This window comes from Amyelois transitella, chromosome 16, assembly GCF_032362555.1.
Source record: "Amyelois transitella isolate CPQ chromosome 16, ilAmyTran1.1, whole genome shotgun sequence".
Lineage (NCBI taxonomy): Eukaryota > Metazoa > Arthropoda > Insecta > Lepidoptera > Pyralidae > Amyelois > Amyelois transitella.
The window spans coordinates 10,156,211-10,180,780 of NC_083519.1; the positions used below are offsets into that span (position 1 = coordinate 10,156,211).

A 24,570-nucleotide genomic window follows, 5' to 3' on the forward strand; every position below is an offset into this window, starting at 1 on the left:
TTCTAATTAAGAAAGTATTAAATAACTAGAGGCCGCCCGCGACTTCGTCCGCATGGAAACCCTATCAATCCCGCGGGAACTCTGGGATAAAAAGTAGCCTATGTGTTATTCTGGGTCTTCAGCTACCTACATACCAAATTTCATGGTAATCGGTTCAGTAGTTTTTGCGTGAAAGAGTAACAAACATCCATACATCCATACAAACTTTCGCCTTTATAATAGTAGTAGGATAGGATATAGGTACGTTATGCGATGGTTAGTGAAAAGTCAGTATTATTTTTCTCAAAAACGGATTTCTCAAGAAGAGAATACATTCATACCGCTGTGTCAATTAAAAACTAGATAAACAGCGGTCATTAGCGAAGATCGTCTCTCATTTTATCTCAAGTTAAAAGTTCAAAGGTTACTTATCAAATCATCGCATGAAAAGTTGACACTTATTTGAATTAAACTGTCTTTGGCCCGCGACTTTGTACGCATGTAGGTAATATTGATTGATTGTGTCATATATAACATAAACAGAACATAACATATAATCACGTCTGTATCCCATGCGGGGTAGCGCCAACAGTCTTCAAAAGACTGAAAGGCTACGGTCAGCTGCTTGACTTAATGATAGAATTGAGATTCAAATAGTGACAGGTTGCTAGCCCATCGTAAAAGAAGAAGTATAAAATCCTATCTCTTAGTTGCCTTTTATGGCATCCATGGGAAACAGATGGAATGGTCCTATTATTTTTTCTATTGATGCCGGGAACCACACGGCATTGTGATAAAGGTACTAAGGTAAGTAATATAGTTGGGACTGCCCGATTCCCTTAGTCCCCTCATTTTATTTATTAATGTCGCCGTTTATTTATAGTAATAGATTATTACATGTATTTATGTCAAATGCTCGTCTAATCTATTATTCAGTGCTCCAACTTTCTGTCCATATCATTCCTTGATGACCTTACGACCCTATGGCGTAGTGGTTATCAAGGAAAGACTACTCCGGGGGTCCTAGGTTTTATAATTAGCGTAAGTAAATATAATAAGCTCAAGTTAATATAAGTGCCGTGTGGTTCTCCATCTCTTTCCCATGGGTGTTGTAAAAGTTGAATAATGGATAGGCTTATAAACTTGGAATTCCTCTTTAAGATGATGAGCTAGCAACCTGTCACTATTTGAATTTCAATTGTGTCATTAAGCTAAATAGCTGAACGTGGCTTATCAGTCTTTTCAAGACTGTTGGCTGTGTCTACCCCGCAAGTATATGTATGTGTTTGAATAATGTAATTTACAGGTTAAAGGTTAAGGAATATGATGGGTGTGAAATTGAGTGACCGGATAAGGAACAGCGTGATAAGGGAATGTTGTGATGAGAAAGAAGATGTAGTTACAGGAATAGCAAAGGGTATGTTAAGATGGTTCGGTCATGTGGAGAGGATGAATGACAGCAGGTTGACTAAGCAGATATACATGGAGGGTGTGGAGGGAAAGGTCGGAGTGGGAAGACCTAGACGTATCTTGATCAAATTAAGGACGTCCTGGCAAAGGGTCAGGTCAAGAGTACCCGAAACCGCCGAGCTTGCGTGAAGAGAGTTATAAATGTGAATGAAGCGAAGAAAGTATGCAGAGATCGTGGCAAGTGGAAAGATGTAGTCTCTGCCTACCCCTCCGGGAAAGAGGCGTTTTTTTATGTATGTATGTATGTACAGGGTAATTTTGAGAAAAGTAATCTGATCTTAAGTCTGGAAGAACAGGACGTATTAATTCTGAGATAGCGACCGGCGACGCCTTAACTATCAGTAATGCGGGAGAATTATTACAAAGAACGAGATTACCTACTGACATATATTAATACTACTCGTAGTATTGTCCGAGATTTTGTTCCCGTGGAAACTACTAGAAATATAGTTAAGTAAAGCATTTAGTGTCACCCTTGAATCAATCACTCATATAAATACATATAATCACGTCTATATCCCTTGCGGGGTAGACAGAGCAAACAGTCGTGAAAAGACTGATAGGTCACGTTCAGCTTTTTGGCTTAATGATAGAATTGAGATTCAAATAGTGATAAGTTGCTAGCTCATCGCCTATAAGAAGAATCACTAGTTTATAAGCTCGTCCCTTAGTAGCCTTTTACGACATCCATGGGGAAATGGAGTTGTCCTATTTCTTTTGCTTTTGGTGCCGGGAACTACATAACAACATACTTATCTAATCCAATGTTATCTATGTGGTTATCTTAAACTATTATATCCATTAGATGCAGATATACAAACAGATAAACTCAACAATAGAATGCGTAATGTGGTAGTTGTGTGTTTGTTTGTGCGGCTTAATCTCGAAAGTATATATGAACTTAAATGTAAAATAAACAAGAACTGAGTGTGATTTCAAAAAAAGCAATTTTTTGTGTAATAAAGTGTTAAGAGTCTAAATCGCGCAAGCAAAGATTTCACGGATTGGAGCATAAATACAACCTTCGACTCAACATCGTCTGTCGCGCGGTTCCCCAGGCATCACACCTAGCCTGGCGGAAGATCTTTGACGAAATATTCGTATTGACATGATCAGTTCTACATTCATTCATGTTTTTTAATGTAGACAATGTGCATTCGTCCACGATTTAGATATAAGAGATCTATATTTGTAAATTGACGTCCGATGAAAATGCTGCAGTGTAGTTTGTTCCGCCGCTTCTTCTACACATGCGCTTTGGAAGCGGTAGTAGTTATAATTAGATTTAAGTTATGTGACGTCAATAAGTGATACCTTGTATCCAATGTTGAAAATAAATTTATTCTATTCTATTCTATTATTCCCTTCGTGGCGGTCGAGACGAATCATCACTCCCGCTATAATCCTAATATTCTTGACAACGGTAAACGATCGGAAACAATGGGCAGTTAAAATAATGTGGACACGTCTAGTTTACAGCAAACGTCCTCTGAGGTGTTTTATATCAGATGAGGTCAGGGATTTCTCGTAGATAACTGAATAATGAGGATTTGGCGCCAGATTATCTATCGCCGTTCAAAGAGTAAACTGATCTACATAAGAACTATGTAACTGTTTATTTTTAAGAAGATCAGCGTTGGCTGTGTAGCATATTGTTTACAGCCAGCATTATGCTGAGGGGGTAACTTTTCCGGAGCACCATATTACATGTCTATTTTTGTATATAAGTAGGTATTATTGTTTCCTTTTTTGTCTTTTTGGTTATGGTGTTTTATGAATAAATTCTTTTTACTTTTACATTCCTAAGTATATATATTTTACTTTTCAGTCGTCAGCCGTGTGGTTCCCGGCACCAGTACAAAAAAGAATAGGACCACTTCATCTCTTTCCCATGGATGTCGTAAATGGCGACTCAGGGATAGGCTTACAAACTTGGGATTCTTTTTAAGGCGATGGGCTAGCCACCTCACTATTTGAATCTCAATTCTATCATTAAGCCAAATAGCTGAACGTGGCCATTCAGTCTTTTCAAGACTTTTGGCTCTGTCTACCCCGCAAGGGATATAAACGTGGCTATGTATGTAGGAATGCTATAAAAAGGTATCAATGCAGCATTAGATCTGTATTGAAGTATAGTTATGGGCCAATCGTCTGCTCCACAGCGGCCGCTAACTCGCACGTCACGACTTACCGCCGCGCTAATCACGAGCAATCATTACGCATTATTTGTTGAGAGGATTGTGAAGCCGGTTTAAATGCATACGATTTGTTTGGTTATCTTTATACATACATACGGTCACGCCTATATCCCTTGCGGGGAAAGATAGAGTGGTCCTATTTATAAACACATTTATACATTCATATAATCAATTCTACGTCCCTTGCCAGAGCCAGTCTTCAAAAGTCTGATATGCCACGTTCAGCCACGGACAAACACATATAAATGTATATATGTATATATTAATTTACGATTGGCAATCTATTTAACAAATCGATTATTATCTAACAAATAAAACACAAAAATTAATACAATTACTTTATTAAAGCAAAATCTATATTATATCATATACTGATTTAGTTGAAGTATTGTGACCCACACGATTAACTTACATTACAGAAGAGAGAATACTTCACACTGGAATGTATGAAATTAACACGATTTAATTACTTTATTAATTATACTGTTATATGTGATTTTTTGGGGGCTTGGCATAACGAGCGAAATTTTTATTAATAAAAAGTTATATTTTATTTTTTTATGTAGGTACATTTTCTCTTGTGATTATCATTCCCATTTTCTGGAAAATAAATATTTTATACGAGTCCCAATTTTGTCAAATTAGTAGTATAAAAATGTCGAGACATGTCATTATAATTATGAACGTTAATTCAAAAAAACAATAAATGTATCAATAATAACAATTTCATTAAATAGAGCTTGATCAATTGGTCAGCAAACGTCAAGTGAAAATTAAGAGGAACATACATACATATAGTCACGTCTATATCCATTACGGGGTAGACAGAGCCAACAGGCCCGAAAAGACTAAATGGCCACGTTCAGCTGCTCGGATTAATGATGGAATTGAGATCCAAATAGTGACAGGTTGCTAGCCCATCGCCTTAAAAAAAAGAAAATTAAGAGAAAATAACGCTCGTTTAATACCAGCCCAATGAAAATTATAAAATTAATTCAAAATATTGCAAAATTGGTGAATTTAGTAAACTAAAATTCTATGCAGACACAAAATTTGAAAGTTTTTTTTTTTTCAAAATAACGACTATAAAAGTACGCCGCCATTGAAATTATGAGAGAATCTTTTTAAAAAGAAAAACAAATAAATTTTTCACATTATCATATAATTTAACATACAATTCGTATAATAAATTCTTACTAAAATTCACTACTAATGTCTGCATAGTTAATCTCAATGCTATAGTGCAAAATATGTCAAAATCTTTAACGTACCATGAATATTTATTCGTAAACAGTATACATACTAACATACCTCTTAGAGAACGTTTCTACTAATATATTAATAACGTACATTACTAGTAAACGTAAAATAAGCTATACGACATTATATAGATCTGTATCAAAAAATACCATTGAATTTGTAAATCTTGCCGTTAAAACTTTGCAAAACATTGCTATCCCGTTCTTACGTATTGTATAAGAGCGAGAAAACAATATACATTTTTTAATACAATGCCGTCTCTTTCGCACACTTCCATTATACCTCTTATAGAGAGAGATAGATATTGAATTTGAATTCGTTAATTCGTAAAGAACAAACATAGATTCCGATAAGTTTTGACGGTAAGTTTCACAAATTTATTCATTTTATTGCACGGTTTTCATAAGCAAATAATACATTCGATGTAATACATGATTATGCTCTACCAACAAGTATAATTATATTCAATCTTGGACTTAAACATAATAAAACATGGAACAAAGAAAAAAAAATTAAGAGTACTAAAAAAAAAGAAACTAATACACAAATCATTGATAGTGAGAAACAGTTTATTAAAATATTGATAGTCAATATAATATTTTCCGGTAAATAAACGTATTACTAGTTAACTTATAATAGTATAACATAATCATATCAAACACGAGAAACAAGTTCAGAACTTGAGAAACATAAGTTACATTTAGGTTTTCGGCCAAAATTAACCCTTAATTTATGGCATATCAATCAGAATCGCCTTTAACATCTAGGTACTAAGTACTGTCATCGTTAGATGTCATGCAGTTTTATAAACAACTACTTAAATATACTTTATGTTTTTACAATGGCGTGAATATGTTGTATATAAAACAAATATCACATTGTTTGTATTTCTTCGTACTCACCTTTTTTTTCAAGAGATAAGAATATCGAAAATATAAACCGAAATATCTTTCTGTGAAAAAATTATCATTCAAACAAGTCTTTTCATAACATATTTTTGTCTGTAAAACGAAATAACATCAAAAAAAATTCTTTTTAAAAAACAACGTCACGCTAAAATTAAACTATTCGGACCGATAGCGAAGGTGATTTGACCAATTACGAATTGAACTAGTTCCACATTGGATCAAAAGAGCGTGCTATCTTGAAAATTCGCTACAAATATTACCACTCATTTCATCATCTTGGCTGTTAAACATACCATTCTCGCCATTGCAAAAACATTATACATTTCATAATATATTTTTCTAACAAATAATTCTTACAAAAACATTGTAATACGAAACAATCACAATCGAAGCTAGTGTTGCCAACATACTAATAAAAATTACATCCGCAACATACATATACATATCTTATACCTGTATCTAACGTAAAATATTTAAGAGCTCATGATTAACTTTAAAAGGGACAAAGCGTCGCTTATATCATAAAACATAGTTTAAAATCTTGGACCAATGGGAAAAATGAGGAAATATATTTCCCATAGAAGCAGATTCTTGTATCGACCAATCAGGTTGCGTATACAAAAAATGGAATGCTCTGATTGGTTGATATCGCGCAGCTCCGCTTTTAGTCAATGGAAACTTCTTATCCAGTCATGTTTAAACAAATATTCCATACGTTTGAACGACAAAAACCACATTTATATATATTTTATGGCACCCACTTTAATTCGCAATTTCACATAATACTGTATTGATGTAATTATGAAATGTTATGTGTTTATATTAATAATAGTTTTATACATATTTCCTGTATTTTTAAAACTGAAATGTTCATATGATTTACACCCAAATATAGCAACAAAATTAAACAGTTATTTTTGTGGTTAGCAAACTATAGGATCCCCTTAAGGATGACAATGTGAACTTTTCTGCCATTCTCTGTCTTGGTTTTAAGAATGAGTTTTTAATTGTCACATACCTATATGTCAATTAATTCGGAATATGACACATATCTGCCCCGCCTGTATATATTTGTACTAAACGTAATAACTACATTCTGAATGTGTTAACGAAAAACATCAATAATATGACATCGAATCTACATACAATAAGAAATGTTTGAAAGGATATGTTAGGATTTTCATAGTATTTTTTTATAGCTGGGTATATATTACGTAACTATAATTTTATATTTTAATAGATAGAAATAGATAGAAATTTGTAAAGATTGAACAAATAAATGACCTAATTTTTTTTTTTACCATGATCAAATCGAGGATGACTTGATGGCAGGTCAGGTCAAGAGCACCCTAAACCAACGAGTTATGAATATGAACGCAAAATAAGTATGCAAGGATCGTGGTAAGTGGAAAGATGTAGCCTATGCCTAACGCGCCGGAAAAAAGGCGTAATATTATGCGTGTTACGCAAGAATTTTTTCCATCCATTTTTTTTTATTCCAGAACTTTTTTCTTTACAACAATTAGTAATAATATTTCTCGATTATATTATAAACAGTTACAAAATACCCAGCTTTGTGTAACGACACAACAACGAATAAATGTTTTACAAAAGCGAGTAAAATTTTGCTAACGAACCAACTACTCTACGCTACAGATAATAATATATAAATATTCGCTTACGAATAAAAGGCGGTTAATTAAAAAAAGGAAATTACAAATAGTTTTCACTTACTAAATAAATCTGTTAAAGAGAAAAAAATTGACAATGACCTGAAACTATTTTTAAAAAAGTCACGGAGCAAAAAAAAAATTAAATTTAGTCAAGATAACTTTTGTCGACCAAGTTGTTAAAGAAGGGAATGTTAAGTCATATGTCAATTTTAATATAAAAAAAATTTAATTAGACTTTGAGAAAACTTTAGGAACTAACTAAAGGTTAAAATACATACAAACATAATGAGAGCGAGGGAGATGGCAACAAGAGATTTTATCAGGTCATTGACTGTTATTCCTACTCATACAAAAAAGTGCGACAAAGACTGATCAATCTCAGTGTATCAAAAGAAACACAATATGTATTTTTTTAAAACATAATGTACTAGTGAAATGAACCAATCACAGTGCTTTATTATTAGCGAGCGTTATTTGATTGGTTATTTTTTAAACGCCGATTAGAACGCCCCCTAATGTGACAAAATAAATAACATTTACATATTTTCTGTATTATAGTTCAATAAGTTGGTTATTTTTTTATAGCTTTATAAATTTGCTATAACTATTTGAGATCTTTGATCAGCCTTCATTAAACAAAATATAAGGTAGGTATATAAAAACTGAATATGATCTTAAATATTTCGTTTACATTATAATAGTGTAAGTACGCGATTTATTTACCTATATAAATGAGTTAAAATATATATATAATTAAAGACGAAACGAGGCATATAATTTTTTTTTTAAGATAAATCTTATATATTGATTTAATCGTTAATTAAATGTGCAATTAAATTTTAACGCTGCCAAATCGGTTTTAGTATCTTTAGTAGTATAATTATATAATTATATATAGATAAGTATACTAAAAATTAAGTCTATTTCCACTTCAACGCGAGGACTATGAATTGAGAAAATTTTTATTTTTTACAACATAAAGCATTACAAATGGCCAGCACTTCAATAGAAAAACAAAACATATGCCATCGTTCCGTCAAGAAATCTAAAGACTCGTTACATAATTGACCCTAACGATATACCACATAACCACAGACAGCTAAAAGTATATACAATAGTATAGTTCAGATTGGAACAATTTAGATAAATATTTAAAGACTAACAATATATTTTAGTAAGACACGCGATATTGGTAGATTTGTTAATACTGGCAACAAATAAAGGCTTTCTGAAAATAAAATTATAAATAGATAGAAAACAATTCAAATTTCAAAATTAATTCCAAATTCGAAGTCATTTGTCGGTATATATTTTTTATTTTCATTATGGCAGTTGCAAATAAGTGTTGCCAGTGGTAAGATTTTCTACCAAATCGCGCGTGAAGTCGTATAACCGTTACCAGTTTGAGATCGTTTAATCGCCGGTGTCGGGCCACGTCGCCTCCTCCGCTATTCGATCCATACAATTGCAAAGGAACTGGTACTGAAATAAAAATGTACAATTAAGATTGCTATATTAAAATTATAACAGTTAAGAAAGGTGTTTCGTATGCAACAAATATGAATTGTTTTGTAGAGAATTAAACTATATTTTATATTATATATAAATCGCAATGATAAATTGCAGGAACTGATGACCACAATTAATTAATCATAGTGTCTTATCGTAACTATCACTTTTTTATATCGACCGAGGCAGTCGCAACAAGTCGCAGCGACTAATCGCAACGACAAGTCGCAACGATAAATCGCAGCGACAAATCGCAATACTCACATAGGGCGTGTACAGCACGATGGACCTCTCGACGTCGTGGTGGGTGTAGGTGAGGCGCAGCGCGGCCGCCTCGTCGTCGGCCGCCCAGCGCGCCACCGCCGCCCAGCGCACGCGCACCCCCCGCGCCTCGTCCGCCGCGGGGCTGGCGCTGCACGGCGACAGCTGGACGCCCGCCCAGCCTGCAAAGAGGGAGAGGGTCAGGGACAGAGACAGACAGAGAAAGCTATACTCTGTTCGCCGAATGAACCAACGTGATTTGGAAAGATGATGAGGTTTCTTGGGTAATTGTTAGAAATATTATGTCAAACAAATTGTGGAAAGTTGCAAAAACTGTATTGTGACTGATTCAATCTTAACGAAAACTACATTGACAACATCATTACGTTTGACGTTTTGTATTATAAAAAAGCAAGTTTAATAGACAACATGATTGGTTGCAGATAAGACTCTTAGGGCGCATTCACAAACCGCATCAAAATTCTGCATTCTGCATTGTAACTTTCTATATCTTTCACCTGGCTTATTTTTCGGACATTGTTTTGTGCTCATTGTGTGCTTTTTATGTTGTAAAAAAGTAGCCGGGCAGGCGCACAGAGAGACACAGAGCTAGCTAGACAGAGAGACAGCAGGAGACCCACCGACAGTGAGCGCGGCGGCGGGCATGTCCGCGCAGTCGGTGCCGGCGGGCGGGAAGGCCAGCGCGCCGTAGCCGGGCAGCGCGCGCGCCAGCCGCAGGTACTGCGCGGCGCGGCGCACGTGCTGCAGCGCCACCAGCTGGTACAGCCGCTCGCCCGCCACGCACACGCCCCGGTTCACGTCCTCGACTGCCTGCGAGTGGAGAAAATTACTTTAGTAACTGCGAAATTATGACTACTATAAGTATTGGGTTAATCCAATAACTGTTTTCTTAATCCTATAACTGTTTTCTTAATCCAATAACTGTTTTCTTAATCCAATAACTGTTTTCTTAAAACAAGAACTGTTTTCTTAAAACAAGAACTGTTTTCTTAATCCAAGAACTGTTTTCTTAATCCAATAACTGTTTTCTTAATCCAAGAACTGTTTTTTTAATCCAATAACTGTTTTCTAAATCCAATGACTATTTTATTAATTAAAAAAAATCTTTATTAATTGTTTTTAAGTTTAAGTTTAACGTATTTTAATCAAATTAAGGACGACTTGGCAAAAGGTCAGGTCAATAGTTATGAATGTGGATGAAGCAAAAGAAAGAGGTGTATGTGTATGTATGTATGAGTTAGCCTCGAAGTAAGTTCGGGACTTGTGTTACTAGTATTAGTATTTTATTATAAAATATAGTATCGTTGAGTAAATACTAACTCAACGATACTATATTTTATAATAAATACTTATATACATAAACATCCAAGACCCAGGCCAATCGGAGAAAGTTCGTTTCTCATCATGCCCTGGCCGGGATTCGAACCCGGGACCTCCGGTGTCACAGACAAGCGCACTACCGCTGCGCCACAGAGGCCCGTCATTCTCGAACGCGTACGCGTTCTCGAGTTTATAAAATTATCCGTAATTAAGTAGGACTCTGTTCATACGGCTACCACAATTTACAACTTACCTACAAACTAAACCTACTTATATATGTTTGGTAAAAAAATTAAGTATTGAAGTCAAACAAAGTGACAGTGACATGCATTATTTCTTTTATTTTTTTTGTACGAACAATACTTCTACAGCCAGATAGCTACCACTAAAGTTAAAAACTACCACAATGTTGCCAGGATAAAAAATGAGATTTTTAACTAATACACGACTTGTCTGCTTTTATGAATAACAAAATTTAAGATACTGCTTAAGTCTTAATCAATGTTTTATTTAAGACGTTCTTAAGAGACTAATTAGGAACATTTTATGAATAAGGCTGTTACATGTTTCCACTTGCCCCGCATACTTCTTTCGCTTCATTCACATTCATAACTCTCTTCATGCAAGCTCGACGGTTTTAGGTACTATAATTTGTTTTATTTGCTTGTATGTTTTCTAGAAATATGTCTTACCTGCCAGAAAATAAAAGCTAAAGCCTTGCTGTCTTCGCAGACCCTGATCTCCCTGTGAGGATTGAACAGCCATTTTCTAATGGACAAGCAACTGCTGGACGCTGTGGAATAGTTCTGGATGTAAAGGGAATGAGGGCACTCGTTCGGTTGGAGTTTGCGTTCTGGAAAAGAAAAAAGAATAATTTGATTAAAAATATTCCAAATAGGAATAACATATTTCAAGTTTACATACACATATAGTCACGTCTATATCCCTTGCAGGGTAGACAGAGCCAACAGTCTTAAAGAGACAGCTGTTTGGCTTAATGATAGAATTGAGATTCAAATAGTAAAAATTTGCTAGCCTGTCGTCTAAAAAAAGAATTCCAAGTTTGTAAGCCCATCCGTTAGTCGCCTTTTTCAACATCCATGGGACAGAGATATAGTGGTCCTATTCTTTTTTTTTGTATCTATGCCGGGAACCGCACGACACAAACATTCGCCAAAACTCACCAAAGTTATACTCTTGTATCTCGAACAGATAGAAATAGTCCTGAACGTGTTTCGGCAACGAGATCTTGTCGCACACGGCTCTGTACACGTCGTCGGCGTTCGTGGACTTGAGCACTGAGACGGTGACCACCTCCTTGTCGGGAAGCAGGACCTTCAGCTCCACCGGCGTTGGGTTGGAGGCGTCATCAGAGTCAGTGAGGAACTCTTGGACAGCGTCCGACTCCGCTATCACTCGGACTGCGCACACCTTTGAAATGACAAAAAAACATAGGTACATATATACGTACGGGACAAATTACACAGATTGAGTTAGCCTCTAAGTAAGTTCGAGAATTGTGTTACCAGATACTAACTCAACGATACTACATACATACATACATATGGTCACGTCTATATCCCTTGCGAGGTAGACGGAGCCAACAGTCTTGAAAAGACTGAATGGCCACGTTCAGCTATTAGGCTTAATGATAGAATTGACATTCAAATAGTGATAGGTACTATATATCCTACTACTATTATAAAGGCGAAAGTTTGTATGGATGTTTGTTACTCTTTCACGCAAAAACTACTGAACCGATTACCATGAAATTTGGTATGTAGGTAGCTGAAGACCCAGAATAACACATAGGCTACTTTTTATCCCAGAGTTCCCGCGGGATTGATAGGGTTTCCATGCGGACGAAGTCGCGGGCGGCCTCTAGTAATAATAAATTCTTATACTACATAGATAAACATCCAAGACCCAGGCCAATCAGAGAAAGTTCGTTCCTCATCATGCCCCGGCCGGGATTCGAACCCGGGACCTCCGGTGTCACAGACAAGCGCACTACCGCTGCGCCACAGAGGCCGTCAAACATACGTACATAACACTCCATCTGTTTCCCATGGATGGCGTGAAAGGCCACTAAGGGATATAGGGTTACAAACTTGGAAATCTTTTTTTTGGGTGATGGGCTAGCAACCTGTCACTATTTGAATCTCAATTCTATCATTAAACAGCTGAGCGTGGCCTATCAGTCTTTTCAAGACTGTTGGCCCTGTCTACCCCGCAAGGGATATAGACGTGACCGTATGTATGTATGTACATAATACTCGTATGTAGCGGGAGCGATGACTCAGGCTCGACCGCCACCAAAGGGAAGATCTTCCGCCAGGCTGGTGTGATGCCTGGGGAACCGCGCGACAGACGATGTTGAGTCGCAGGTTGTATATTATATTATTATATATATGCTGCAATCCGCGAAATCTTTGCTTGCGCGATTTAGACTTTTCACTGATTTTAACTGAAAGCCGCGTAGGTAGGTACTAAAACATGCTTTTAAGAGTACAAATACAAATCTATGCCTAAAAGAAATTACAAATTATAAACGAAAGAATTTACCTTCGTTTAAAATTTGTATTTTTTTTTTTTTTGTAGAATTAGTTATTTCAATACAAACGGATTGAAATAACCAGAGAACTGTATAAACATGGGTGTTTATAGATTTCCATATCCTACTACTATTATAAAGGCGAAAGTTTGTATGGATGTATGGATGTTTGTTACTCTTTCACGCAAAAACTACTGAACCGATTACCATGAAATTTGGTATGTAGGTAGCTGAAGACCCAGAATAACACATAGGCTACTTTTTATCCCAGAGTTCCCGCGGGATTGATAGGGTTTCCATGCGGACGAAGTCGCGGGCGGCCTCTAGTAGGTTATAGTTATCATACTTACTTTCTCTAAATACTGTTCAAGTCCTCTCCGCCTAGCGTCCAGCTGTTGCTCGCTCAAGTTGAACGGCCATTTCCCGGGCAGTTTCGGGAAGTTGAATCCTGAAATGGAAAAATAAATGGTATGTTTTCACTATTTTAATACATACATTACATATGGTCACGTCTATATCCCTTGCGGGGTAGACAGAGCCAAGAGTCTTGAAAAGACTGAATGGCCACGTTCAGCTATTTGGCTTAATAATAGAAATGAGATTCAAATAGTGACAGGTTGCTAGCCCATCGCCTAAAAGAGGAATTCCAAGTTTATAAGCCCCTCCCTTAGTCGCCTTTTACGACATCCATGGGAAAGAGATGGAGTGGTCCTATTCTTTTTTCCATTGGTGCCGGGAATCGCACAGCTGTCGATGTTACATACCAAGAAACTCCTTCCTCAACTGTTGATGTAGCGCCGCGAACTCCCTATAGCGTCGACTGCAAAGATGTCGCCCGGCCATGTGTACATTGAACGCTACGTACGAGCGTCTTGTATCTCTCTCCGTAACCACGCCGCAATAGTAAAACACTCTATAGCTTGCTTCACTAACATACAAAAAACTACTCTCACTATCAACTTACCAAGAAACTCCTTCCTCAACTGTTGATGTAGCGCCGCGAACTCCCTATAGCGTCGACTACAAAGATGTCGCCCGGCCATGTGTACATTGAACGCTACGTACGAGCGTCTTGTATCTCTCTCCGTAACCACGCCGCAATAGTAAAACACTCTATAGCTTGCTTCACTAACATACAAAAAACTACTCTCACTATCAACTTACCAAGAAACTCCTTCCTCAACTGTTGATGTAGCGCCGCGAACTCCCTATAGCGTCGACTACAAAGATGTCGCCCGGCCATGTGTACATTGAACGCTGCGTACGAGCGGCCCGTGTTCCTCTCCATAACCACGAAGCAATAGTAAAACACTGTATAGCTTGCTTCACTAATATACAAAACACTACTTTCACTAAAGTATCAACTTACCAAGAAACTCCTTCCTCAACTGTTGATGTAGCGCCGCGAACTCCCTATAGCGTCGACTGCAAAGATGCCGCCCGGCCATGTGTACATTGAACGCCACGTACGAGCGTATTGTATCCCTCTCCGTAACCACGTAAAACACTCTATAGCTTGCTTCACTAATATACAAAACACTACTTTCACTAAAGTATCAACTTACCAAGAAACTCCTTCCTCAACTGTTGATGTAGCGCCGCGAACTCCCTATAGCGTCGACTGCACAGATGCCGCCCGGCCATGTGTACATTGAACGCCACGTACGAGCGGCCCGTGTTCCTCTCCATGACCACCCGGTAATCTGGTATGGACACGGGCAATGATCGCTTGTCGGTGTAATCGTATCGCTGGTAGACTGTCGCACGTGAGTTGGCGGCGCCGCCGATGACTCCCACTGGGGCTGAGCCATCGTCGCAAGGTTCCAGGCGTTCCGCTTCCTGAAAACGGAAGCGAGGGTAAGTGTCGTGAGGAAACCTGCACGTTCAGGCAACTGGATGTGTAACCATGATCGATCCAGTACGGGTTAGGTTTACCTGTAAAGGTCAGATGGGAGACGCTTCGTGTAAAAACCTGACTCACCCCAACCATGGTCAAAGACATAACCTCGGGCTCCTCTCCAGAGTGGTGAGGATGCAACCTCCAACCAAAGTAATTACACAAATTGAGTTAGCCTTATAGTAATTTGGAGACTAACTCAATAATACTACATTTTTAATAATAGCCACAGGCCAATCAGAAAATGTTCGTTTTTCATCATGCCCTGGTCGGAATTCGTACCCGTGAACTACTACAGAGACCGTTAAGTATTTTTCATTAAATCGCGTGTGTAAGTAGCTAAGTATGAAGGATATAGGGTGAAGATGGTAAAAAGTATAAAACACAAACTTTTGCCTATTTTTTTTTTATCGAAAAAGCTTATATCTTAATCCAAGTCTAAACTGTGAACAGGTGCATTATAAACAATCTAATAGTCTACTTTCGATTCATAATATAAGTTGTAAAAGGATAAATAAATAACTAAAAACTTACCCTTTGAGTGACAGATATAACAGTCAGAGTGAGACAGTCTCCGCCAGACTTGATCAAGTCGACCACCTGCCTGTGAGTTGAGCCTTCGACGTTAACGCCGTTTCTGTAAAAAAAAAATACATAATTTAAACCTATGAACAATTTACATAGATAATAGCTCCAAAGTTCGAGACTTGGTGTTCATCAGGAACCTTCTTGCGTTAATTCTGTTTTATTCTAACCTTTAGAGAGGAACATAGTGTTTAGACAAAGCGCCAGAGCCAACAGTCTTGAAAAGACTAATAGGCCACGCTCAGCTATTTGGCTTAATGATTGAATTGAGATTCAAATAGCGACAGGTTGCTAGCCCATCGCCTAAAAATAGAATCCCAAGTTTGTAAGCCTATCCCTTAGTCGCCTTTTAAGACATCCATGGGAAACAGATGGAGTGATCCTATTCTTTTTTGTATTGGTGCCGGGATCCACACAGTACAAGTTAATAAGATATAAATATAATAAATTCCTCGCCTCTCAAGCATGATCTGACCAGATTAAGATGCCAACGTCATAAACCGTCATGATTACATGAGCACGTGCGTTCTGCATCATCAAAATATCACGTTTGGTATTGATTTATTTTACTATGCAATTTTATAACTACGAGTAGACGAAACGAAGATTGATTTTAATTTGTAGACATTCTTTGCATGGGAAAAGAGACTGAGAATCTGTATGCATAGTTATAGCAACAAAGAAAAAAAATGGCCAACTATCTTTATTGCACTAATGGGGGTTTTAGAAATTTTGTTACAATGACGTATGATCAAAATAAGTGATTACCTACAATGACGGCCTCTGTGGCGCAGTGGTAGTACGCTTGTCTGCGACACCAGATATCCTAAGTTCGAATCCCAGCCTAAATATTTTCGGAATCGCTTTTCTTCCATACAATGTTTGCTATTAATGGTAAATTCATTTTAAACTTTTTACACGTAAAAACAGGTGGACTTAATGCCATATGTTATTCTGATAATCGAACCTTTGGACCAAAACTGAGATTTTACATACGTGTGGTGTGATAACAGTTAAGGAAAATATAATATATATATATATATTTATACTAGGTGAATTGATTGTTCATACAATTTTCAAACTACGCATTTAGTATTTCATATCAGTGGGTACATTACTCCATCCAGATCATGGTTATAAATAGAGATCAGGCAAATACCGAGATAACGGATAAAGGGTATGTTTGTTTATGATTATCAAACTGGTTTAGATGGGGATAAAACTCCTTTGACTGAATCGGAAATAGGTTATTGTTTACATTTTAACTTATATCTATACTAATATTATAAAGCTGAAGAGTTTGTTTGTTTAAACGCGCTAATCTCAGGAACTACTGGTACGAATTGAAAACAATTTGTGTTGAATAGAGCATTTATCGAGGAAGGCTTTAGGCTATATAACATCACGCTGCAACTATTAGGAGCGAAGAAATAATGAAAAATGTGAAAAAATAAACGGGGGCAATTATTCATACTTGAGGACTTCAATGATGTCCAAAAATAAATTTTCCACGCTGACGAAGTCGCGGGCACAGCTAGTATGTGAATGTTAAGAAAAATGTCTTTGGTCATTACGACATTTTTTGGTCCTACAAGAATTGGATGAATGTAATTATATAAGCAAATATACAATGAGAGTTGAATTGGAACATTGGATTGGAAGTTCTAGAAGAACGTACGAAGAGTCATATCGGGGACGTCCTGGCGAAAGGTCAGGTAGCCAAAAATTGACGAGGTCGCATGAATAGATTTACAAATATGGATGAAAAGGAATTATGCACTTTAAACATAGATCGACTCTAAAAAGTAATTACCCAGCTGCGGCGACGGCTACGTCTTCGGGCGTTTCCAAATCGTAAATCTCGAAGCCGGTACTGGCACAATAATAATAACAATAACGAAAGTCCCCACAGCCTCCGCGTTGCACTGACATGTTGAGAGAAGTCTCTTGTATGTTTCACTGACCATTGACACCGAAATTAAAAAAAAAAAACTTGACGTACTATTTCATCTTACAATCACGCGTATACTGTGAATTTTGGGTTGTTTTCTCTTGATGTTTCCCTTATTCTATTGACTTTTCATCTGAATGTGTCCTTTTCTATATTTAAATTATTCCCAAATCAATATACTATTAAAATTAACAATAGAATACGATAATTACTATCATACCGAATTAAAAAAAAAAGATTTATAATTTCACACAACTCTTACAGAGAATTATACACAGACTTTTAAAACTCGCCACCAAAGCGTTGCGCACACGCATCACAAACTAGAAATGACATTAGTGCATGCAATTGCAACGTAGTTATTAAATTTGATAGTAACGTTATCAAATGGGGTCAATGAGTCAATTAATTTAGAGCGTGCCTTATAGATGATAATTTAAATACACACAAGTAACTGCGCGTCTGTCTGATGACTTTTTACTTTACACATACTTAGCACAAGTAAATAATGAAGTAAGTATATTTTACTCCAACTATATAGAGATGACCAACTATGTAGTTTTTTAAAAAAATAGGAGTGCTTCAAGAGGATGTTGTTATCTAACTGTAATGTAATGGGACTCGACCAGGATTTAGACGAAATTTAGTACACACATACAGATTCTTCTATTTATTCAAATTTAGGCGATGGGCTAGCAATCTGTCTATTTGAATTTCAATTCTATCAGTAAGCAAAACAGCTGAACGCTTTTCAGTCATTGCGAGAATGCTGACTTTGTCTACCCCGTAAGGGATAAAGGCGTGATTTCATGTATGTATGTAAAAGCCTAAAATTTAATTGAAGTCGTGGGGACACAATGTATGTATGTCCCGGAGAGTAGGCAGAGACTACATCTTTCTCTGCATACTTCTTACGCTTCATCCACACAACTCTCTTCATGCAAGCTCAACGGTTTCAGGTACTCTTGACCTGAGGGGTTAGTGCGAATTTTATTCGATCAAACGCGTCGAGCAAGTAATCGCGAATTTATGTGTGGAATTGCATTAGTGCCATCGCGTTACCACTAGGTGGCGCTCATCAAATCACATACAAATTCGCGTTTACTTGCTCGACGCGTTTGATCGAGTAAAACTCGCACTAACCCCTCTGACTTTCTTTTGGCTTGTGTTGGTCTTAAATCTATTTTTTTTTTTATGTAAAAACAATTTATTCTCTCGTCCACATTTTATTCTTAGTTTGGATATGTGTGATGTTGACGTTGTTGAAGAAAATGCTGCAGTGCAGTTTGTAACCGCTTCTTCTGCACTGACGCCTTGGAAGCGGCAGTAAACTTAGTTTTAAGTAAATTAGTTGACGTCAACCAATGTTGTGAAACCAAAAGTTTCGACAATTATTAAGCGATATGAAGTATCCTATAATAATGAATAAAATTTTGAATTCGAATGGATTGAACAGTCAAATACCGTTATGCGTTTACTGAAACAATATAACGCCTACACATCGCCGTGCTTCCACGCCGTGGAAGATAACTAATAAGCTGTTATAGCAAACATTACATTCTCATTTAAAAAATTGTATACTCTCAACCAATTAATCAAGAGAATGTAATAAAAAAATATACGTGACAGATTACGCAGATTGAGTGAGCCTCGAAGTAAGTTCGAGACTTGTGTTACTAGATACTAATCCAAAAATACTATCCTACTACTATTATAAAGGCGAAAGTTTGTATGGATGTTTGTTACTCTTTCACGCAAAAACTACTGAACCGATTACCATGAAATTTGGTATGTAGGTAGCTGAAGACCCAGAATAACACATAGGCTACTTTTTATCCCAGAGTTCCCGCGGGATTGATAGGGTTTCCATGCGGACGAAGTCGCGGGCGGCCTCTAGTATTTTATAATTATATAGATGAACATTCAAGACTCAAGCTACCCAGAAAAAGTTTGTTTCTCATCATGCCCTGACCGGGATCATCAGGCAACTGGATGCGTACCTAAACCATGATCGATCCAATACGGGTTAGGTTTACCTGCAAAGATTGCGGAGGTCAGATAGGAATCGCTTCGTGTACAAACCTGACTCGCCCAATCCAGGATCCATGGTCAAAGGTATACCCCGGGCTCCTCTCCAGAGTAATGGGAATGGAACAGGGACTAAAGCCAGGAGAAATATTACTCACTACATTACATAGTTATAAAGCAAAGTCGCTTCCCGCGTCTGTCCCTCTGTATGTATGTATGTACGCTTAAATCTTTAAAACTGCACCGTGGATTTTGATGTAGTCTTTTTAATAGATAGTGATTCAAGTGAGTGAGCGCCGTGCGGTTCCCGGCACCAATTAAAAAAAAGAGTAGAACCACTCCATCTCGTTCCCATGGATGTTGTAAAAGGCGATCAAGGGATAGGCTTACCAACTTGGGATTCTTCTTTTAGGCGACGGGCTAGCAACCTGCCACTATTTGAATCTCAATTCTATCATTAAGCCAAATAGCTCAATGCCTATCAGTCTTTTCAAGACTGTTGGCTCTGTCTACCCTGCAAGGGATATAGACGTGATTATAATATGTATGTATGAGTGATTCAATGGTGTTTATGTATAAATTGTACTCATGCGAAGCCGGGGCACGTCGCTAATAAGTCTATAAGTGCAAGTTACATGTATTCTTAGCAAATAGGGCATTCTTGCCCTAATTTATATCAGTTTGCAATAGATAAGGTCTGATACTTTGAATGGACCTTGACAGTTTGTAAATAAATAAATTATAATGCGCATCAAAATATTATCACATGACTGTTGCATGCTATTAAACAGTAATTAATAGTGTATATACTAAACGTGTGTTCAAAGCTAGAGTGAAAAGGCATTATTTGAGCTTGCATGCACCACCTTAGACCTCATCTTGCTTAGCACCAGGCAGATTGAAGTCAAGCACACTCAAATCTATTATATAAAAAAAAACTTAAGTGTCAAGTGAATTATTTTTTGGTCGTAACTAAAATATTACATGTCCATAACTATTGTTCCCGAAATCCATATGGGGACCCTCCGTTGGGCATAATATTTGTAATAAGCCCTAAGATTAAAAAGCCTACTTCATGATCATTGGTTTCGTTGAAAACTTTAATGAGACTTTAGCATAAAAATATATTTGCTTTATTATTACAAACAAATTATTATTATTGTGAAAATAAAAAATTTACTTTAATAGTGGAAGCTATACAGCTGAATGTGGCCTTAGTCTTTAAGAGATTGATGGGTCTGTCTACTCCGTGAGCGATAGGGACGTGATTAAATTATATAGATATGTATTTAAATTAACATAATATTTGGATTGATTACCGAAAAAAATACAATTCTGTGACAAATGATTGTTAGCTGTCCTTAACTATGTCAATATTACTAATATCTAGAAATGCTAAGGAAGCCATAGAATTTCTTCAATGTCTTACAAGTGTATAGCAAAGACGAGTTAAGAAGGGCAAGTGCAATTATTAAAAAAATCCAACGGCAAGTGCAATTATTTAAAAACTCCCAACAAAGTTAATTCATAATATAACTTCAATATTGTTCATCATGATCATCATGATCTTATTTAGTGGTGCCGTGTGGTTCCCGGCACCACTAAAAAAAAGAATAGGACCACTCCATCTCGTTCCCATGGATGTCGTAAAAGGCGACTAAGGGATAGGCTTATAAACTTGGGATTCTTCTTTTAGGCGATGGGCTAACAACCCGTCACTATTTGAATCTCAATTCTATCATTAAGCCAAACAGCTGAACATGGCCTATCAGTACTTTTCAAGATGTGATCATATGTATGTATGTATGATCATCATTTCATGGAGCATGACTCTCTCCATAGCTCAATGAGTAACTCTAAGCCTATTTAAGAAGCCCACAGTTGGAGACCATGCCTTGACACCGTAGGTCATCATAGCCAGTACCTACTGGTCAAATACCTTAGTCTTGAGACATTTATATGTTACTATTTCAATTAAAACCTAACCCTAGAAGTCACTTTATAGCTGCCATAGTGACAGGTTGCTAGCCCATCACCTAAAAGAAGAATCCCAAGTTTGTAAGCCTATAACTAAGTCGCCTTTTACAACATCCATGGGAACAAGATGGAGTGGTCCCATTCTTTTTTATATTGGTACCGAGAACCACACGGCACAACTGCAATTTGTTAGTAAACTAAACCTATTAGTCAATGTAAAACTTCTTTACCTTGGCTAATAGGTTCCTGCCTACAAAGATACATTACCATGTAGCTACTTAATTGAAGACCCTGATAGGCTGTAGCCTGTATGTATGTATAGACAAATAAAGACACCAGGCTCTTCCTTAAAAAGTGAGAAAAACAGGACTGAAACCTGGGCAAATGGACTTAGAAAAAGGACTCCAACAATTGGTCCACTGATGAGAAAGGAAATAGCTGCTTTAAAACAAAATAATGCAAGATGTGAGGATATTTAAATATTTTTTTTATGTTATTTATATCTGATCCAATACAAAAAGAATAGGACCACTCCATCTCTTTCTCATGCATGTCGTAAAAGACGACTAAGGGATAGGTTCACAAACTTGAGAATCTTAGTTAGGCGATGGGCTAGCAACCTGTCACTATTTGAATTTCAATTCCATCAAAAAATAGCTGAACGTGGCCATTTAGTCTTTTCAAGCCTGTTGGCTCTGTCTACCACGCAAGGGATATAGACGTGACCATATGTATGTATGTATTTGTATCTGAATGAAAAAAAAACAATTTTACTGCTTACAATACAAGGGGAACACACAAACACAACACAGACATTAAAAAAATAACTAAAGCAGTCTTCTTAATCACGGTTGCACAAATAAGTGCTTTACAAAAAGTTTTGAGTAAATTAAATTGGTTTGAATTATGCATAATTTTTATCGTGGACCTGTTCATTGTACTATTCATACATTAATAAGCACTGTTTCTACATTCTTTCACATATTGTTGATAACGGAAATGTCAGTTGCAACTAAAAATCTCAGTCTACTTTAGCTGACAAAACAGGTTTAGTATGAATCATAGTATGATTTTTTTTTTACTCTTTTTGCTAGATACCATGAAGTAGTTACAAAGTCTAAAAAGCCCCCCGATCGTTTAATCCGCTCATTACAAGCGAGAAGCGCGTTGCTAGGCTGAAAACCACAAACAATACTGGGAATTATCGTATAGCACTTTCATAATTTCCTCACGCTCAACTCAGTTAAAATATCGCAATGTTCGAATACTTACACTTCAAGAATTCTGTCCCCCTTCCTTATCCCGGCCTGTTCAGCCGCTCCTTGTTCTAGGACAGCGCTGACGTGCTGAAGAGGAGCATACAACTCTCCGTTGATCGATCTCAACTGCCCACCTTCAGACACTTGACCGCGCACGTTAAAACCGAAACCTGTCTCGGTTTTATAGATAGTAACTCGACGGGGACCACTGTTAGCCACTATCCCTTTATTGTTCCTTACGGATCTAATAATACTGTTATTTTCGGTTTCTGTCTCAGCCATTTTGGACAATTTCCATCACAGATCCATTCCACAAGATTCCACTTGTCTGCCAGATATTTGACAGTAATAACTAATGACAGCTCTACAACAAGCTTCTGATTTAAAGATTTGACATTTGGTAATTTGAGTTTGACAGATGGGGCGAGTGTTAGACCTGGAATAAACCCAGTTATTCACGAACAAATGAGAAAACCTACAACATAGATATTTAATATTACGATATAAACTTTAAATTAGAATAGATATCTACAACCTAAAAGAAAGTTTATTTATAATACCAATAATCATCTCTCTCTCTCGGTGTATAATACAAATCAAAAGTTAATATTTTATTCAAAAAGTAGGCCACCGCACGGACTTTTTACTTCATTTGATATTTCAATAACTTTAAGTTTTATCAAATTTATAAGTATTGATAAAAAAGCTTACTTAACCTCCTTGAGGCTAGCTTCCTTTTTAAAGAACAAAACGGAACGTTTTTAAAACGGACACCCCTTTAAAGAACAGAACAATATTAACACCAGATCAAGAGTGCTGGTACTTCTGGTACTGTACATAAACAAATCGATTACTGGTGAGAAAATATGCACCGGCTGAAGAAACTCTTTCAATATTGATCACCGCATTTAAGATTTCCTCAAAGATCTGGGTCCAAGAATCGAAATAACATTGGTATTCAACATGACAATCTAAATGAAAATAAATTATTGCCGAAACTATATAACTATAAACATAAATATGTTTACCATAATACCACATACATATTTTTGTAAATTATTACGTTTTTTTTTACACTTACAATTATTAATTGTAAAATACAATTTAAAAAATATAATAACTGAAAATTTTACATTCAGCGAGTAGCCACACTGTGATTATCTGTGCTAAACAAACATTTTGTTTAGCGCCATCTAGTGACACTAAAATAATATTTACTTTTTTTATAATTTTTTACCTAAATAACAGAAGATTCGAAAAATCAATTCATTGAAAGCCTTTAAAAAATAAAAGAATACCTACAAGAATGAATAATAAATCTATTCATTGATTTGAAATAAACATAAAAGTATCAAAAGCGTTTAAAAAAACAAACCTCTCAAAACTTGTAACAAACGATAAAACAGTTTCAAATATTTAAAATGAAAACTAGATGGCTCGTGTGTCGAAACAACGTGGTACAAGAAAAATCCAACTTCTTTCACATCAAAATCAGCTGTGAACATCAGTATGGCCGCTCTTGTAACTAAAAAATAAATTTGTTTTTGTAAAATCATCTCAAAAAAATAGGAAAGTGCAGTTTTCGTACTTACATCGTGTAATTGTGATTTAGAACTGTGTCGGTGTTGATGTTGACTAAAAACTGTTGCGTCATGACAGAGACCTCTCACTGACAAACAAATACAATAAAAATTGTGTCGGGCATATTACGGCAACCTAT

The 24,570-nt window shown here is 36.5% G+C and overlaps 1 protein-coding gene across 1 annotated transcript; it reads right to left on the bottom strand.

Moving 5' to 3' along the window:
• Window positions 1-7,060: 7,060 nt before the first annotated feature.
• On the bottom strand, window positions 7,061-24,324 carry LOC106129103 (sorting nexin-27). Its single transcript, XM_060948468.1, has 10 exons — window positions 24,226-24,324; window positions 22,864-23,214; window positions 15,585-15,687; window positions 14,719-14,992; window positions 13,504-13,601; window positions 11,784-12,030; window positions 11,292-11,452; window positions 9,900-10,089; window positions 9,262-9,440; window positions 7,061-8,970 (listed from the first exon to the last, which is right to left on the bottom strand). Exons 2-10 carry the CDS (start codon window positions 23,130-23,132, stop codon window positions 8,902-8,904), a joined length of 1,590 nt encoding a protein of 529 aa, XP_060804451.1. The 5' UTR covers window positions 23,133-23,214; window positions 24,226-24,324; the 3' UTR covers window positions 7,061-8,901.
• Between the last annotated feature and the right edge of the window lie 246 nt (window positions 24,325-24,570).